Source organism: Rousettus aegyptiacus, unplaced genomic scaffold (genome assembly GCF_014176215.1).
Source record: "Rousettus aegyptiacus isolate mRouAeg1 unplaced genomic scaffold, mRouAeg1.p scaffold_m13_p_5, whole genome shotgun sequence".
Lineage (NCBI taxonomy): Eukaryota > Metazoa > Chordata > Mammalia > Chiroptera > Pteropodidae > Rousettus > Rousettus aegyptiacus.
Window position 1 is genome coordinate 43,116,882 of NW_023416308.1, and position 17,585 is coordinate 43,134,466.

Below are 17,585 nucleotides of genomic sequence, written 5' to 3' on the forward strand. Positions count from 1 at the left end.
GTAGATGTTTCTCCAGAAACCTAAAGAGTAAACTAGGAAAACCACTTATCAAAATCAAAGGTGCATTTTCTATAGCTTAGTATATGATTTTTTTGTTGTTATTAACATAAGTTTCAGGTATAGGAGATCCTTAGCTTCTTCTCCCTAATTTGTATAATTGACAACAGGTAAACAGCCATAATAACATAAAAAAGCATTTAACTAAAACAAACTCAGTGGTACTGAAAAGGCAGAGTGGATTAGATTTTCAACACCCTCTTTATTATTAATGGAAGTTGAGCATGTAAAACCCTTAGTGCACTGTGCTGAAAAATATACCATCTCTGTTTGCTTGTAAATTACACGGGGGGGGGGGGGACAGAAAGCCTTTTACATAGGCCAACAAGCATTCTGCTTCTCCTTAATTAATGGGCTGAAGTCAGCAATGCATAGAAAATGTAGCCCTTCCATGAATCAGAGATTAACCTATAAGCAAATGTTACATTTCAGCTCAAATTTTGGGCTTCAAATTTATCCTTACCAAGAATGGTTCATGGATAAGAATGATAGAGGTTCCCTAACCAGGAATTTCGTAAATGATGCTGTTTCTGAGTATGAACTTATGGTTTCTTATTGGCTGTGTTGTTTTTTGTTGTTGTTGTTGTTGTTGTTGTTGTTGTTGTTTGTATAATGTGTTTGTTTTTGATAAGTTTAACCAACTATGTATGTGTGTGCATTATAGCCCTAAAAGTAATAGACCCACATATGTCACCCAGTGGTTGTATTTAGCCTAAGATACAGTCTGTAGCTCTCAGAGGCAAGTGCCCAGGAGCTCTTGTTTCTACCCAGCAGTCAGTGCTCTTTCAAGGTCATCCTGTTCTTCCTGTATTTTTGTCTGTCTTTAATGACTACCTTCCCAGCCCAGTTATCAGTATCTGGAACCCTCTATGTCATTTTGCTCTTAAGTGTTTCCTTTGCCAGCAAGTCTAAGAATAGAACCCTGTTACTCAGAAGGGTCAGCTGGAGCTTCAGGCCTGTTAACTTATGTTTTCTGGCAAGGGACTTAGCTTCTCAGAAAGCATGACCAACTTACTGTATGCAGTGCACACGGGTATACAAGAAGGCGTTCTCAAAAGGTTTTGAATGCCACATGATTTTCAGAAACAGAAGAGAAAGATCCATGATAGGAACAAAGAATACCAAAATGAGTCTGGAAAGCAGCCATCCCTAGAGAGAACTCCCTTGTGCAACTTACTTACCTGGGTCCAAGTTGAGATGAGTTGAGCCCTGCCATATCTGTTTTCTCCCTTATTCCATAGGATGAATGTTAATGAACTAACCACTGCTTGTGAAAGGCTAAGAGGCTGTTGTTTAGGTGGTGTGATTGTCTGAGAAAGGAAAGTTATGGAAATTGTTTTGACCTTTCAGCCAACTGATGTCTTGCCCTCTCACATTTAGTACTCTTGGGTAAATTTCCCAAAACATACATTTACAGAGCCACAGAATTAAATGAGAAAACTGACTTAGGGATTAATAGCTTGTTAGTTCAGAATAGGAAAAAAATACCTCCCAGTTTCATCCAAGTTTTGTTTGTAAATGTATTTGTGTGTGTATTTAATTCCAATCTCTTCCACTTCCCTCCCTACTTCCTATACCTCCCATCATTCGTCTCTCATACCCATACCCCCCACAGACTCAGTATTTAAGTATCTGGTGGAAGTAAGAATACCTCTATCATCTACCTAAGTACTTACTTCGCTGCATTAGAAAGCTATCCGTGATTTTAATAATGGATTGCTATTGGTAAATGTGGTTTTGAATCAAGAACACTTCCCAACATATATTTCGTGGGGCTGTCTCATTAGGTTTCTCTCTTCTTCACTCTTGATACCAGTGTTCTCATCCCTAAAATGGATTATTCGCCACCAATTACTGTTCCCACCGTAGTAGGCCCTCAGTAGATTGTCAGTTTCCTTCTTATATATTTACATTTAGAAGTCAAAGAGTTTAATTAGGGGCCACCAAAACGTCCCACTTCTTTATTTTTAAAGCCATTTGAATAGAATTCAGAAGTTTTGCCTTTCTCCTTTGAAAGCAAGAACATGGAAGAAGCAAATTTATTAATATGCAGCGTCACAACATATTGTCACATAGTAATATGTGATATATGATAAAATGTATCAATTCCAAGCACCACAAATATCTGTGGCTTCACCTCAGCATGAAGGCAAATGAGTTTCCTTTAGCTTGAGTGAGTTTGGAGATAAACTTCAATGTAACAAAATGTATTTCACAGGAAATGTTTGATGTGGCGCAGTTGGCTTATGAATCTCTTATCTATTCGCAGTTCACTCCTTAGAGTTATTAGTCAATTTAATTTGAGCAAATGCCAGGATTACTAACTAATTAGAAGGATGTTACTGACGGCATAAGGATGGAGAGAGAGAATGCCGGTAGTATGGGGTTTGTGGCAGCATACAAGTCTGATTTTACCTGACGATATCGTTTGCTAAACATGATACTTTTGTTGTTGTCATACAGATAAGCCTCAAGTGCATATTCAGATGACTTACCCTCTGCAAGGCCTAACCCGAGAAGGGGACGCGCTTGAGTTAACATGTGAAGCCATCGGGAAACCCCAGTAAGTTCCGAAGGCCAAGGTTGACAGAAGGTCATGCGCAGTGAATGTCACAACACAGAGATATGCATTCACGACTCATTGGCCTGTCACCTGTCTCTTGCTGTAAAGGATGGAAAATTTTTCAGGAAATAAAATAATATTCAATGAAAAGGGAAATAAATAACCATGGTTCTTAATGGTGAGGGTAGGGGGGAGGGGAATGAAATGCCAGCCAAGATCGAAAACTTAGCTAATTCTATTTTATTATCATCAACATAGTTGTCAGAACGATTTTCTCTCACCCCAAAACAATCCTGATAAATTTTTAGCGTACCCACAATCTAATGACATGTCTGCTACTTTCTGTGGTAATGTGTAAGCGGCTAGAAAGATGGTCTTTGGACATATACTAAGCTGCTGTGTTTAGTGCCAACTGTAGGCACATGAATTTGCCCCACCTGTAATTGTGCTTCTCCTTCCTTCAAAGAAAAGTGACTCCTAGAAATGTCTTTGTTCGGAAGAAATGGTTCAGGACCTTTTCTCAAGGAATGTATGTATGCATGCAGGAAAAGAACCAACGAACACATTTTTTTTTTTTTGAAAAGTGTAAAGAAGCTGCTTCACCCCTGCTGAATGAATGAAAGTGAATTAGAGAAACTGTAGCTATCATCATTAACACAACAAAAACAACAACAAAAGCCATGCGACGATACCATTTTAGATATTATTCAGTTTAGTTTGAGGAGATGGAGGGAATCTTTGATCTTTTTAGTAGAATGAAGACTGGTTTTAACTATTTCTTTTGGAAAGAACAACCCAAAGAATCATAAAATGGTATAACAGGTCAATGTTGGGATTAGCTCTCAAACTGTTAGTGCTCCCCAACAAAAAAGAAAACAGCATTGAGCTCCCTCTGCTGTCCCTGTGGTATGATTTTTGTTCCTCTCAGAGTTCTGCTTACCAGCATCATGATCACAGTTTTTTCATGTAAGGAACTCAGAGTGTCTTAACAAAGCTTCCCCAAAAGCTTTGCCGAGAACTCTCTTCATTGCACCTAAGCAGGGTTCTATGACAAGAGAGACCTGAGAGCCCAAGGGAGTCTGGCCGCTGCCGGCGCTCTCTTCTCACTTCAGCCCTCCCTGTTTGGTGTTTACCTCTCCCTGGACTAGAATTTGCTTCTCTGTGTACTAACCAGTTGGAGCTTTAAAGATGACCTTTAGGAAGTAGGAGGTGGTCTTGGTCTGTTATGTTTTTCCTCTGGTGTTCCAAAGTTATTTGGTTTTAAACGCTTCAAGCTTTGGCAGAGTGGTCTTTTTTCTCTTTGAAAGATGCAAAAGACTCAGATCTTTCTTTTCCAAAACTGCATCATGCCCCACCAGCAGCTTACTTTAGCAGCTTACCTTACCTCCAAAACAATCCAGTAGAGAAAAAAAAAGTTCTCACGGGCCTCTTGCCACTTGCAATACCTATCTTCAGCCACATTAACCGCATTTACAGAATATGACTTGCTAACCTGTATTTTGTTTCTCTATTTTTCTCCTGAAGAAGGTACTGTGTTCAATCAGATGTGCCACGGGGACAGTAGTTACACATTTTCTTCGGGACATTTGTGCCAGAGAGGGTATTCGTTTGTTCCTCTCAAATAGGAACGAGTATATGGTTGTATAAGCACGCACGCGTCGCTCTGCTGCCATCCCTTCTAGCATATTACCTATTTATTTTCTCAAGAAATTGCATACAATAAAAATGGTAATTTAACTTGCCATTAAATGTTGTGAATATTCTCAGCACTTACCCCCACTGATTGTTTCAGCTGTCAAACAGCAGGACGTTAGGTCTGATTGCCAGGCAGACCCATTTGCCATTGCCTGCAAGCAGGACATATGCAGTACTAATTTTTAAATAATTCACTAGGTCGTGATGACAAACCCATGTGTAATTAAAGAAAAATTGTAACTTCACATCCCATTTGAAAACCGGAATGCTGCTTGAGAGGGCTAACTTGCGGATCCGTTCATCATTATGCACGGGTCTTCTGTCACGTCACTCTCCTAGAGGTAGCGATAGAAACTGAAAGGAAGTTAGCTCTGCGCTTGAATCTGTGTTTCCCTTCCTCTAAAGTGAAAGTTTTCAGGCACAATGCTAGATGTGGCCTCGATTTCACAGGAGGTTGGGGGAGCCACTTTGAAGATCGGAAGTTTTAAAGTCAGTACGTTTGAAAGATACTTTACGTGTGTGCAATTTTGGCTCCGGAGCATCTTGTAAGATTTTCTTTTTCCTAATGGATACAAATGCGGTACTTAAATCACTAAAACAAATTCGTCCCTGATGAGCAAGTGCCATAGGACCTGAGGAATTCATGTGGAGATGCACTCTGCAGTGATTAACTGGGGAGCATCTCCCTTAAGCTGTGGGGCCTGCAGGTGCACATACGACAGATAGAGGTAATGGTGTGTGAGCCTTGGAGAGAGCCTATAAAGGAAGGCATTTTGCCAAGAAACATGTAGATGAGGTGGGCTGGGGCAGTGGCATCTTGGTTTGGAAGAGGGCAGGAAATGGGTAGGAGTTAAAGACAGAAGAAGTGACTATCTTTCAGAATGAGAAGAGATGTTTTTTTCAAACAGCAGAGGCCAATAGAAAGGATTATGCAGATGTAAAAGTCCGTTCCTTTTTTATAAAACTCGAACTTCATTTAAATATCACAAGTGTCTTCTAAGCAAGTGTCTTGGTATGTTAGTAACCATCAGATTAATGCATGTATCACTAGCCAAGAATTGGATTTTTTTCCCCTAATTAATGAGATGATTAACAATGGGTGAGTTCTGTCCTGTCTGAACTGGTGTGAAACCACACAGCAGGGCATAAAAATAGGGCACGTCGGTTTATTTGCTAATTTGTTGAAGATGAGTTGGAAATAATGAGACTCCTGCTTGTGGTCTGTTGAAAGTTTTTAAACACCTGATAATACTTTAAAAAAAAAAATTAACATTCCAAACAGATTTTTGGAGACATCGCAGTTGTAATTCTGTGTACTTAAAATATCTCCAGTAGGTCCTCTTTAATTGTGTCACCCTGCCTGTGATTCATTTAATGTGTGGGCGAGAAGTTTGATGCGGACATCTTAATGGGAAATAATAATGTAACCTGTCTGTTTCCCTTTCCTCTGCAGGCCTGTGATGGTAACTTGGGTGAGAGTCGATGATGAAATGCCTCAACATGCCGTACTGTCCGGGCCCAACCTGTTCATCAATAACCTGAACAAAACAGATAATGGTACATACCGCTGTGAAGCTTCAAACATAGTGGGCAAAGCTCATTCGGATTATATGCTGTATGTATACGGTACGTGAGAAGATAAAACACCTTCTGTTAGACTCATTTACGTATAACTGCCACTTACAGTTCAACTCCCAAAGCTTTTGGTCAAGTCGAAAACCAAAACCCCATTTGTTTCCTTCAAGAACTTAAAGAAGCCTGGCCTGGGGTGGACGCCAATGTCTCCACGAGGCGGGCAGTGACTTTTCTTCACTCCCTCTATTCATGTGGATTTCCCACTAGATCACGGTCTCTGGTCGTGCTGAGTAAGAAAGCTGTGTCCTCGGGCACGAGCTGTGGAGGTTACATTAGAAATAATGACTGCAAAATTCAGCCTTACCAATTAATGGCTTTTCATCTCAGAAAGTTTATTCCCAGTGGTATTCTCCTATGATACCTGGTCGAGCCTTTCTCCTGCTTTGATGAGCAGAGCTATCCTATTTTCAGCATGAAGCTATTACCTTACAGAAGATATTGCAAGCCAGTAAATACTTGGAAAACATAGACAGTCCTTGGTAGTTGCATGAATGACCGACCTATAGCTACTGCTTTAGACACAATTTTTTTTTAATTTGTCTATTTTCTTAATATCTTTTTTACAGGATTGTTAAAACATATTATGAGTTTCATTCTCTAGTTAACAAATACTTTTTGAGCATCTGCCATGTGCCAGGCATTTTAAACTTGTTTCCCATTTATATCTTATCGTCAGTTTTGTGCATGGTGAATATTCTCTGTTTAGGTGAAAAGTGTACTGCCTCTCTAGTCTTATGATGACAAATTGAGTATCTCCTGTTCAGTTGAATTCTCTTGGTTAGCTTTATACCAGGAAAAATAGTCATGAACTGACATGACACAGAATGAGTAGCCATAGACATGAAAATTTCAGTGTCTTATAAAATATATGAATACGTGAGTTCATTTCCTTCTTTGCATTAGCAGTGTATATAATCCCAGTGTAAGTGTATGTGAATATACACATAGACGCACATAGACATACATGTGGAATATTTACACTATAATGTCTTAGAAGCTGGCCGCTTTCCTTATGAAGAAAATAGAAATACAAGAATTTTTGATGAAATAGAAGCATGCTTTACACCACATCTACAGTGGATATTAATGTATAATTCGTAGCCTATACCTGAGGGGTTTATTTCCTTAACATGATGCAAAATTAAAGGATCATATGTAATCACCTTATTTGTAGACTTATAAAGTATGTTTTCTTTGCTCACTACCCAAGTTGTCTGTGGTTTACATATTATATCGTTAATTTTCCACAGTAGCTAAAGAGATTAAAGTGAAGGGAATGGCTCTCCTGAGAAGGCATGGGGGGTTCCTCATGCTCCATTTTAAGTCGACAATCCACAGAGCTACCTCTCTTCCTCAGACTAGTCACAGTCTGCTGATAGAGGAGGATGGAAAGGTAAATCCCTCCCATCCACTTCTATGTCCCTCCTCCCATCTGCTCTCTGTATATCAGGGTTTGAACCTCATGCGAGTCCCTACATTGCCATTACCCAGGTTTACAGACTTTCATTCAGCTCATTTTATAAACGGCAGGTTAGAACAAGCAGTGACAAATTTCTACCAGTCTATTATATGCTTCCTTGATTCTGAAGACTAAAGTATCTAGAAAAACAATGTTGATTTATTTTTGTACCTACTGTTCCTACATCTCAAGATGAGAAACATTTTGTGGATTTGATGGACAGCTATAGTTGAATAATTTTGGACACTAGCTATGGCTAGGACTTATTGAGTGCTCACTTCGTCCACGCCCTACGATGACTGTTTTACATGCATGATCACCTCTGATCTCCACAATAACATGAGGTAAGCACTGTCATCATCCCATTTTCCAGATGATAAAATGAAGCTTAGAAAGGTCACATAACTTAACACAGTTTACAAGGTTGCTAAATCGGAGCCACGATGCTTTGATTCCAAAGTCCAAAGTAAAATTTATATCTTTCTCTGTAGTTGCTTTTACTCTGTTTTCCAATACTACACTTCCCTCCAATGTAAGACTGCTCTTTTGGAATTAAGTTACGGGGCCAGAGAGCACTATTTGAAAGCCAAGAAGCAGAGACCTAGCTGCTTAGGCAAATACCTCTACACACACCTATCTCCCCAACTCTAGATGATGCCCTTGTCCTTAACTAGGGATTTGCTAGCTCTTTCCTTCTTTCCGCCCTAAATCTGTGCTCCTAGCAGGGCTTGGCATGGCAGGCTAGCGTACTAACCTAAGGTGTTGCTGGTCTCTTAACAGAATACTCTAGCAAATTGAAAAGGTGGTAAATAGATTTTCTTTTACTGTACTACTACAGTGACTTTCAATGTACTTTATGAACTAAGAGTTAACATGTCTTTACCATGTTTAATTTTTAGTGCCTGAGCCCCCATTTGTTTTGTTCTTTTAGCTTCTATGTGTTAAACCCAGCTCATTAGCTCCCACTGTGTATTTTTTTAATAGTGGTCTTATATTGTTCTTATTGCTAGAAATGATCTAAGCATTAAGGTTTTACCTGTTAACAGAATCTAATTCATTTAGGTCACTTGAGCCAGATATGAAGGACAACAGTCGCCCCAGCAGTAATGAAAATAATTCTAAATGTGTGATTTTTCACATAATGTAAGGAAGTGGTGACCTTTTTTTCTGAAGTCTCTTCCCTCATTAGTCTGGTCCAGTCTTTGTTCATAATCATATTTTCAAGTCACCTTCAGGTCCTCTTTGATTGTATTGTGGACATCACATATTTTGTGCCAAACTTTTAAAGACAAGAACAGAAATAGCATTATAGTATATCAGGGGAAGTCTTCAAGGTACACGTTTCTTTTCAGTGATAAATATTGTAATTGAACCAAAACAGAAAAACCACATTAGCCATTCACATGCTGGGCAGGTACTTCTCTGGGTACCATTGAGTTAGGTACTGGAGAGAGCAGGAAGTCTTCAGTGCTTGGCTCAAGGGGCAGTGCACCTGACTCATCTGTATCTACGGCTACACCTGCAGCAGGGTACAGGTACATCGACATGATCTGCCAGGTCACAAAATGCTTCCCCACCTATGGCCTCCATAAGAAAGTGTCCAAGGAGCAAGACTGAACACACTGCCTATTCTTCTAAAAAAGTAGAGAAGAATGTTTGTTTGGTTTGTTTTTAGCAATTCCTTCTGGATGCAAGTGAGGCTGCTTTAAACAGTAGTTTAAACTGCTTGTGTCCTCATCTTAAATGAAATGAACAATGTCTCCTGTAAAACAGAAAAGTTTGCTGTTTCTTCACTATCAACAATTTGTTGATTCTTCACTATCATATTTGTACATTTGTGTATGTGTGACAGAAGTCCATGAGGAGCATTAAAACCTCGGGTTATTGATCAGTAGTAAGAATCATTTTAAGCAGACCTCATAACCAAGAACCAAGATAATGTTTTCATAAACTTTCAGGAAGTTGTATCAAACCCAGTAAAGGTGCAGTATATAATTAAAGTTTTGATGTATTAATTAGACAATCTGAGAGCTCACTTGGAGATAAAAGGACACCAGATGTGTCGGGGAGAAAAAAAAATTGATGTGCTTTAGATAAAATTTAAAATCAAAAGCCTTCAAATCATCTTATGCTCTATTATAGCAGAATGATCGCTTAGTTCAAAGTCTTGCTGACAATTTAACACATTCAGTTTGATCATTTGGGCTTAGAATTTTTTTTTCTCTTTCATATTTGCCCTTCCCTTTTCCCCAAAATAATTTCTGAAACGATAGAAGAATATACAGTTATCAAGCATCTGACAATGTATTCCCTTTGGGATTCCTGGCTTTGAGGGTCAAGCCTCATTTATGCTCAGTTCTCTTGTTTACAAGATGGAAAACGTTCTATCAGTTTTATCATTGTTGTGCACTTAGGTCAAGCTTTTAACATAAGCAAAGGCAACTAACTTATTAATATTGATAAGTTGTAAATTTTTAGTGACTTTAAATAAAATCTCAGTAAAATCTCTCATGCCTGGAACTTGATATTTAGTGGTGACATTCTCTCTTCTTTATTTAGAAGTATGGAAGTAGTTTTACTTCCTGATGGGATGTACAGGTGGAGAATGATGAAGTTAACAGTCGTAGAGAGCAAGGGAGCAGGAACACACTCATCTTTGGCCGATAGGAGCCCTTTAGATAGAGTGGCGCCATCTCCTCCTTCCTCCCATCTGTAAAAGTAGAAAATGAAATGAAAACCTTCACACCCTCTTGGGTGTTGAGTTGGTCTAACCTCACTTTTGAAATCAAATTGATGTGGGAGGTGTCAGATGTTTTGTTCTTTTTTTCCTCCCTTCTCTACTTCAACTCTCCTCATCCCTAGTTTACTTCATTAATACAAATCTCTTCTTTTCTTAGCTCTTCCAACTAAGACTTTGGGATATAATTAGAAGACATAAGTCTTTGGGGAAAAACTTGCTTTTAAAGGGGGAAATCATCGAACATCTCAATGTCCTCATGCTTTTGTTTTGTCATTACTGATCATTGTTGTGTTCAGCATTGTGGGTTTGATTTTCCTTTTTTTTTTTTTATCCAGATCCCCCCACAACTATCCCTCCTCCCACAACAACCACCACCACCACCACCACCACCACCACCATCCTTACCATCATCACAGGTATGGTACCTTCATTACCATTGGAAATACCCTGAATGTATATTGTCTTTCTGGTATGTATAAAAAGAAGCCTAAAAGTTCCCTTTAAATCCTTGGGATTTAATTGTTCCTTTATTTTGGAACTTCAGAGACATTAGATACTATATTCTTAGGTTGAATCTTAAAGACCTCAGAAAATCTTTTAACATCCAGGCATTTAACAGTAGATCAGATATTTTGCTGCTTACCCATAAGAGAGAATTCTTTTTTTAAGCATCACAATTCAAAGCAAGAGGCTAGGGAAAAGGCAGCCTTGCTCTTAAAGGACACGATGATAGCTTATGCTTAGCCGTGGTTGATGAAACGGTAAGTATTATGGCTTTGGATCTTCTCCTTGTCTCAATTTCATCTTAATCCATGTGAAGGAAAATACACACCCTTTAACATGCCCATATGGGCCATGTTCCTGAGTACGTTGTCATCCTTCCTGCCCCAGAGAGTACTGCTGATGGCATTACTGCCTGTCTGCGTTCCCTGGGTGGTCATAGGAGATCAGAGGGAGTCACCGTCTTTTCCGTGCTGAGTACCCATGTACGCCTCGCCGCCCTCAGTTAGATGTTGGGAGAGGCAGCCACAGAGGTTATAACTCAATGGCTTTGTCTCTTTGGATTATATGAAACGTATTCAAAATGAGATTTACTATCTCGTGTTTTCTGACTGTCACTGAGGTAGGAGGTATGCCATCCATCCCCTTCCTGGTCTCCAGTGGCTCTCACATCACTTGATGTTGCTTGTCTGGAAAACTTGGGAGTGTCCTGTGCCTGACAAGATAGCAAGGGTTATGGCCACATCATGTCAACTAGATATGGAGGATTCCTTTTGGTAAAGCCTTCCCCACCCACCGTTTCCAGGTAGCTGCCACAGAAACATGTACAAGAAATTATTCTGAGGGAAAAAAAAAAAACTCTTTGAAAAATAACTTTTCTAGTTCATTCTGTCATTGGATGAGACTGCAAGGTCTCTCGGAGCCACACGTCCTGTATACATTCCTATCACTTGACTTCCTTAACAACGCTGAACATTTTACTCATCATTCTTCACGTGTAAGTCCTCTTTACCACCCTAGATACGGCAACCATTCTTTACATTGACTTTCTGGGGATATTTTCAATTTTCACAGGAGACAGTGAGATAGATATGATGAAAATTCAAAGTAGTCAATGAAAGAGGAGGCCTCATTTGTTTATGAAATATAACAAAAGATTGTCTGATCTTAGCTTTCTTCACCTTTCTAACCATACAGTGGAACAAAGAGAACTTTAAATAAGCCACTAGTAAGGATTTTTCTGATTGTTGTTTATAAAAGCATCAGTGCCTTAAATTAAAATCTTCTGAAAATCCATCAATTGTTTTGTGTCTCACTCTAAACTCATCTCCATGGAGGCTACTTCCTAAATTTTTGTCTGTGCGTATTTCTGTTTCAGTTTTTTGTTAGTCCCTTCTGCTTCGTAAGTAAACTCTGTCAGTATAGTGAATAGATTCCTCCCACTTTCTGGATCATTGATAAGCACAGTGAAGATGCTCCTTCCTAACTCTGATTTCCAGAGCAACCATGCTATCAACTTTCCATCCTACGAACTAGGCTATTTACCTTTTATTATTCCTTACCTCTGATCCAGGTCGTACACCAGTTTAGGCTTGAGCTCTTGTTACCAGGCTTTCGTAAAGCTTCCTGTGAGCTGCCCTTTGGATGTTAGTGTAAATTACATCACTCCATTCTCCACTCCCCTGCATATGTGAACCGTTTAAGAACACCCTGTGGTAGTCTGTATTTTCTTTGTAGAAGTTGCCCAGAGATGAGCAGGCCTTTATTACCTCTCATTGTGGAAGGTTTCATATATAGCTACCCAGGTTTACAATTTAAAGCAGCTGAGGCCTTACTCTGTACGAACACATTTCTCTTTCATATGGAAAATCACTTTTCTTTTGTGGCTGGCCTCTCACTAGCTTAGATTTGGTTTTTGTTGTTGTTGTTGTTGTTTTTGTTTTTTAAGACCTTTCTTGGCACTCCGTGAACTCCTCCCCCCTCACAATCAATCTCAGCAATTGGAAGGAGACATTTCTGTACCCAGCATTTAATCCTTTACTCCACACTACAGCTAACCTTATGTCCTCACACAGCTACAACTCACTGTTATCACAGTTCCTACTGCGGAGACTCCACTTACGAGGAAATTTTAAAAACAAACAATGCTATATTTCTCTGTCCACATCGGAGCTACATTTAACAGGGCCTCGTCCTGGCTTCTCTCTTTCCTCTCCTGGCCCCTCGGTTCAGGGTAGTGTAAGATGATCTCATGCATGCACGTTAGTTAGCCTTCTGATGTTAGCAATTGAATCGTCTCTACACACAAAATGCATTTGTGATAATGAATTCCCAGATTCTCACTGGCACACCCAAGAGTAGTTAAACTAAAATTGCCACTGAAACAACGTTGTAGAATTCGTTGCCTTAATGGATGTGATCTTACAGGCTTACTGCGACTTAACAAGCAGTCTTATATTTATTTATCTTGCCCAGAAAGTACACTTGTGCAATTTAACATTTGCTCCTTTCTTCAAACAGATTAAAGGTTATGGAGCTGGATGATTCTGTGTCCCATTTTAAAGGTCCAGGCTATCCCCTAGATTTAGATCGGTTCCTAAAAAATCTTCCAGACTGAATCTTGACAAATGGATAGCTAAATTAATTTCCACTCTTCTTCTCTCTTGCACTGTTTGGTATATTATAGCCACCATTAGCCTTAAAAGCTTCAACAGCTAAATCTAATGACAGTTACGTAAAGCCTGAGCTTACAAAAAAAAGAAGAAGCCCACAGTCATCTATTTCTTCTTTCCCAGTCGAATGCAATAACTGAAACCCGTTCCCCAGGTCAGAGTTTCATTATAAGAAAATGCACAAATACAATAGAAAAAAGATTTTTAAATTCAAAAGGTCAGAGTTGATTTCAGATTTCTTGAAAGGAAGTGCTCCCTTGTTATCTTTTATCTTCTGTAACCAACATAGTAGACTTGTTCCCCTTGTCAGGAAGGCAGACCATCATTGAGTTCCCAGGCACCAAGCTCCCTCAAAAGAGGTTAAAGCTTCATCCTGAAGACCCTTGAAAGAGAGGAAGCATAAGCCAAGTCTGACTTGAGGTTGCCCACTCAGAATCACAGACATGATGGATGGGCTGAACAGGGTGTCCCTGCCTTCCTTCCATCCTACATGGAGCGGGTCTCCTGCATGTGGAGGATAGCTTCATCTACGGAAGAATTTTTGCAGGTTCTAGAGTAGCGAAAGGAATATTTGGTTTTAGTTTGCCACATCACTATTGTTGTGGCTTTACAACCACATTAGGCCTTTAATGTCATTAGATTCTCTTTCCAAATCACACACACACACACACACACACACACACACACACACACACACACACACACGAGGGACAGAGTTGGGATAGGAGCCATGCAGAGTCTCAATGTTATTTTACCTAAGATTTTTTGGTGTCTGCCCTTTTTCATGTTGATTTATATTCTGATGATATATTTCTGTTCCAACTATTGCTATTCGCAAACTCCCATGCTTTTCTTTTTTTTAATCATGTCAAGTTGTCCGTGTGGTGTCATTCATGAAAATATATGCTGTTTTATAGAAGAGCAAACTGCATCATTTAAATTGTCCCTGTAGACCTCTGTTAAAATACAAAGACGGCTAGCCATGACTCGCTTAAGAATCTTTCATGCAGATTCCTCTCAGAAACCAAAATCAAAGAACCTACTGCCATCGCTGGGGCGGGAGTGTCTGTTTTGTTTTGTTTTGTTTTGAACTTTCTTCGAAGTTAATTGACTTTGTGTATTATGTGTACATAGAATTACCTGTTTCTCTGTTTGGTGATAACTTTCACCCCTGTCTGCAAGTGTGATCAAGCTTTTCCTTTGACCATCTTAGGAAAGTATTTTGTGTTTCTCTCCCTGGTTAATACAGATATTGTATTCTTTCTGTTTGATTGCATCCTGAGTTAGATCCATGCTGAGGAGTACCACAGAAAGCACTTAGCACTCAGTCTACACACCCTTAGCAGCTTAAATACGAAATTCAGGCCAGGGGGAGTTCAACCTTTAGGTCACACTCTACATGTGACTGTCATAAATTAAATAATTAAAATCACCTTAGAATAAGAAATGAATAGCTATAGGGCCAAATTCAGAAACACATTTAAAAATCCTTTTATAAGAGTGAAGTAGGTCATTTCTAAATGAGTTTTTCTCTTTTTTAAAGTATATACCCAATTAAATATTTTGTGTTTCTTAGAAAAGAAAATGGCAAGGTTTTTCTTTTTGGTATCTAAGGACTCAAAACTCCAGGATACCTTGGAGAGAGTGAGTCCCACCCTCAGGCTCACATTATTATTTTGGCTTTCATAGTCTAATATCATAAGCTTTTGCATGTGTGTAGTGCGGATCAGATCACATAAAGAAGGTGAGCACAGCCTTTATTGTTCCGTAATATTTGTAGAACATGCCAAATTGGAGAAACTCAACACCATGGCATGTTTTCAGTTTTTCACATACAGAGGAAAGAAGTATACCTGAGTTTAAGACTGACTCTCTAACGTGATCATCTAAATTGCAGTAGAAAGCTTTCCTCCACGTAGAGCTATCTGCTCTCCAGGGTCTTGGCTACCGATTCCTTCTGCTCTGCGTTGTCGATGTTTACATGGTGTAAGGGGTATATGCTTTTAAGGATGTATTCAATAAAAATCAAGTACGCATAATATATATAGGACCGTGCTGGTGCCTATGGAGCCATAAAATTCCTTTAACCCTTTAAAATATGATTATATTTTACGTGTACATTGGACCTCAATAACAGGATATGATACAATCGGTTAGGGCTGACTCAGTGGCACAGGCAGAAGGTGAGGAGACATCACAGGAGAAGTAGAATTTGGTCCGTGCCATTAAGGAATGGATGAAATCTGAATACGAAAGGGTGACATAAGTACCTCCCTTGACTTTTGGGGCCTCATGGATGAACCCTTTCTCTCTATAATTACCCTAAATAAGATCTTGAGTTTCCTTCCCCTAAAGCAGTGGTTCTCAACCAGAAGCAGTTTTACCAACCACTCCCACCAGGGCCTTCCACCACATACCCGCAGGGACATTTGGCAATGTGTGGAGACATTTTTGGTTGTCACAACGTGGGGTACTACTAGCATCTAATGGATAGAGGCCAGGGATACCACTAAATATCCTATAATGCACAGGACAGACCCCACGACAAAGAATTGCCTAACCCAAAGTGATGAGATTGAGAAAACCCTGCCCTAAAGGGAACCAGACTTGGATTTTCTGAGACCTCGGTGGCAGTATCATTCTGGCAAAGAAAAAAATCTTTTTTTGTAATGACTTTGGGAAATGAGAAGTCAGAGACAGCAAGCAAGATTGGCCAGGGGGAAGAAAAGAAAAGAAGGAAAGTGTGGCATTTTAGAAATTAAGCATGAAGCCCTAACTCTACTTCAAGCATCTATCTTCAGTGTGTATGTTTGGTGTGTGTCTATGTTCCAGGCATATATTAAGCCACTGTTGATAGGAAATTCACATCTTTCATCCTAGAATGTTTACTAAATTGCATTTTCTCTAGAGTTGGCACCTACTCCATTAAGACCAATTTCATTCATCATTTATTGAATACATATTGAGTGTTACTGATATGCCAGTATGCCTGGTGACAAAAACATTATTAGTACATTAGTCAATACTTATGAGCAGCCTTTTAGGTAATGAGCTACCTTTACATAAGTTTTGCCCCAAAAGTGCATTACCATTTTTTTCATACTGTCTTAAGTAGGTACATTTTTATTTTGCTGATAATTATAAACCTATTACAAATAGCATAATAGCCAACCAGTTTTGACCCATATTGATTTATGAGAGAAGGGAAGAAATTAGAATACTACAGTGATGAAGGTTTGCCAGGTTCTGCATTAAAAAAAAAAAGAAAGAAAGAAAGAAAAGAGAAGAAAAGAAAATAAGAGAAGGAACACAAGTTAGATTTTTTCCTAATCGTAACTTCCATACGTAATGCTCCTTGTTTTCGAATAGTCCAAGAGATAAAGACTTGACATGTTTCCATTCGAAAGATTTATCAACAGTGCTAAAAGTGGTATTACAAACACAGGTTTCTCAGGATTAGAAAGTGAGAGTTGGAGCTCTCTTGGTAGTGAGAGATAAAAGAGCTGGCAGGAAGGACCCAGCCCTCCAGTGGCTGCCATGGGACAAATACCAGCTTCTCAAGCCGCTTCCCTCTCCCCACCATCACCCTCCTTGCAACATCATCTTCTTTTCCTCCCCTCCCTGTGCCTTGCCCCTTCCCGTCCCTCCTTCTACCAGCATTCACACACTACATGATATAGGAATTGTTTTCCTTGTTCAATGAAACCACTGTACAGATTCCTATTATTTTCAGAACATCTGGTTTTCAAATGAAAAGGTCTCAGGGGCATAGCAGCACTAGTGAACAATTCTGAAGAAGCTTTTAACAAAATTTTCAATTGCTTAACCAAAAAAAAAAAAAAAATCACTTCCCTTTCTGCTGTTCAGCGACACACACAGTCTCTTCACTCAAAGGGGAGATGACAGTAAGAAGTAAGAGAGATTTATTATAGCTCTCCTGTTTAGGCCTGTTCCCATCCACTTTTCCCATCCCTGAGAAATAGGAGGTTAAGTAAAGCATAACATGGATGAAAAGAAAAGTAACCAGGAAACCAATATAAAATAAATTTCAAAGTTTAATTTTCCAGCACATATTTTTGCCTTCAATAGATTTCAAATAAGTCTAAATTAAATAAATGAATGAATGAATGAACGAATGAATAAATAAGGAAAAAAACTATATTTAATATATATTGGCCAACATAACACAAGTATGAAAATAAAATTGTCAGGGGAATTCCTTGCCTGCCCTAGCATCTAGATTTAAAGCATCTCCATAACAGA

General features: G+C 39.2%; 1 protein-coding gene across 6 annotated transcripts in view; it reads left to right on the plus strand.

Moving 5' to 3' along the window:
• The window catches only part of CADM1 (cell adhesion molecule 1), a 318,565-nt gene that overhangs the window by 273,502 nt on the left and 27,478 nt on the right, over nt 1-17,585 (plus strand). For 5 of the 6 annotated variants that reach the window (XM_036220674.1, XM_016134927.2, XM_036220675.1 and 2 more), the window contains exons 6-8: nt 2,521-2,620; nt 5,769-5,941; nt 10,485-10,565. In XM_036220674.1, the coding sequence (XP_036076567.1) occupies nt 2,521-2,620; nt 5,769-5,941; nt 10,485-10,565 (354 nt within the window). The remainder of the gene's footprint in view (nt 1-2,520; nt 2,621-5,768; nt 5,942-10,484; nt 10,566-17,585) is intronic. The other variant, XM_016134932.2, reaches the window with a different exon arrangement.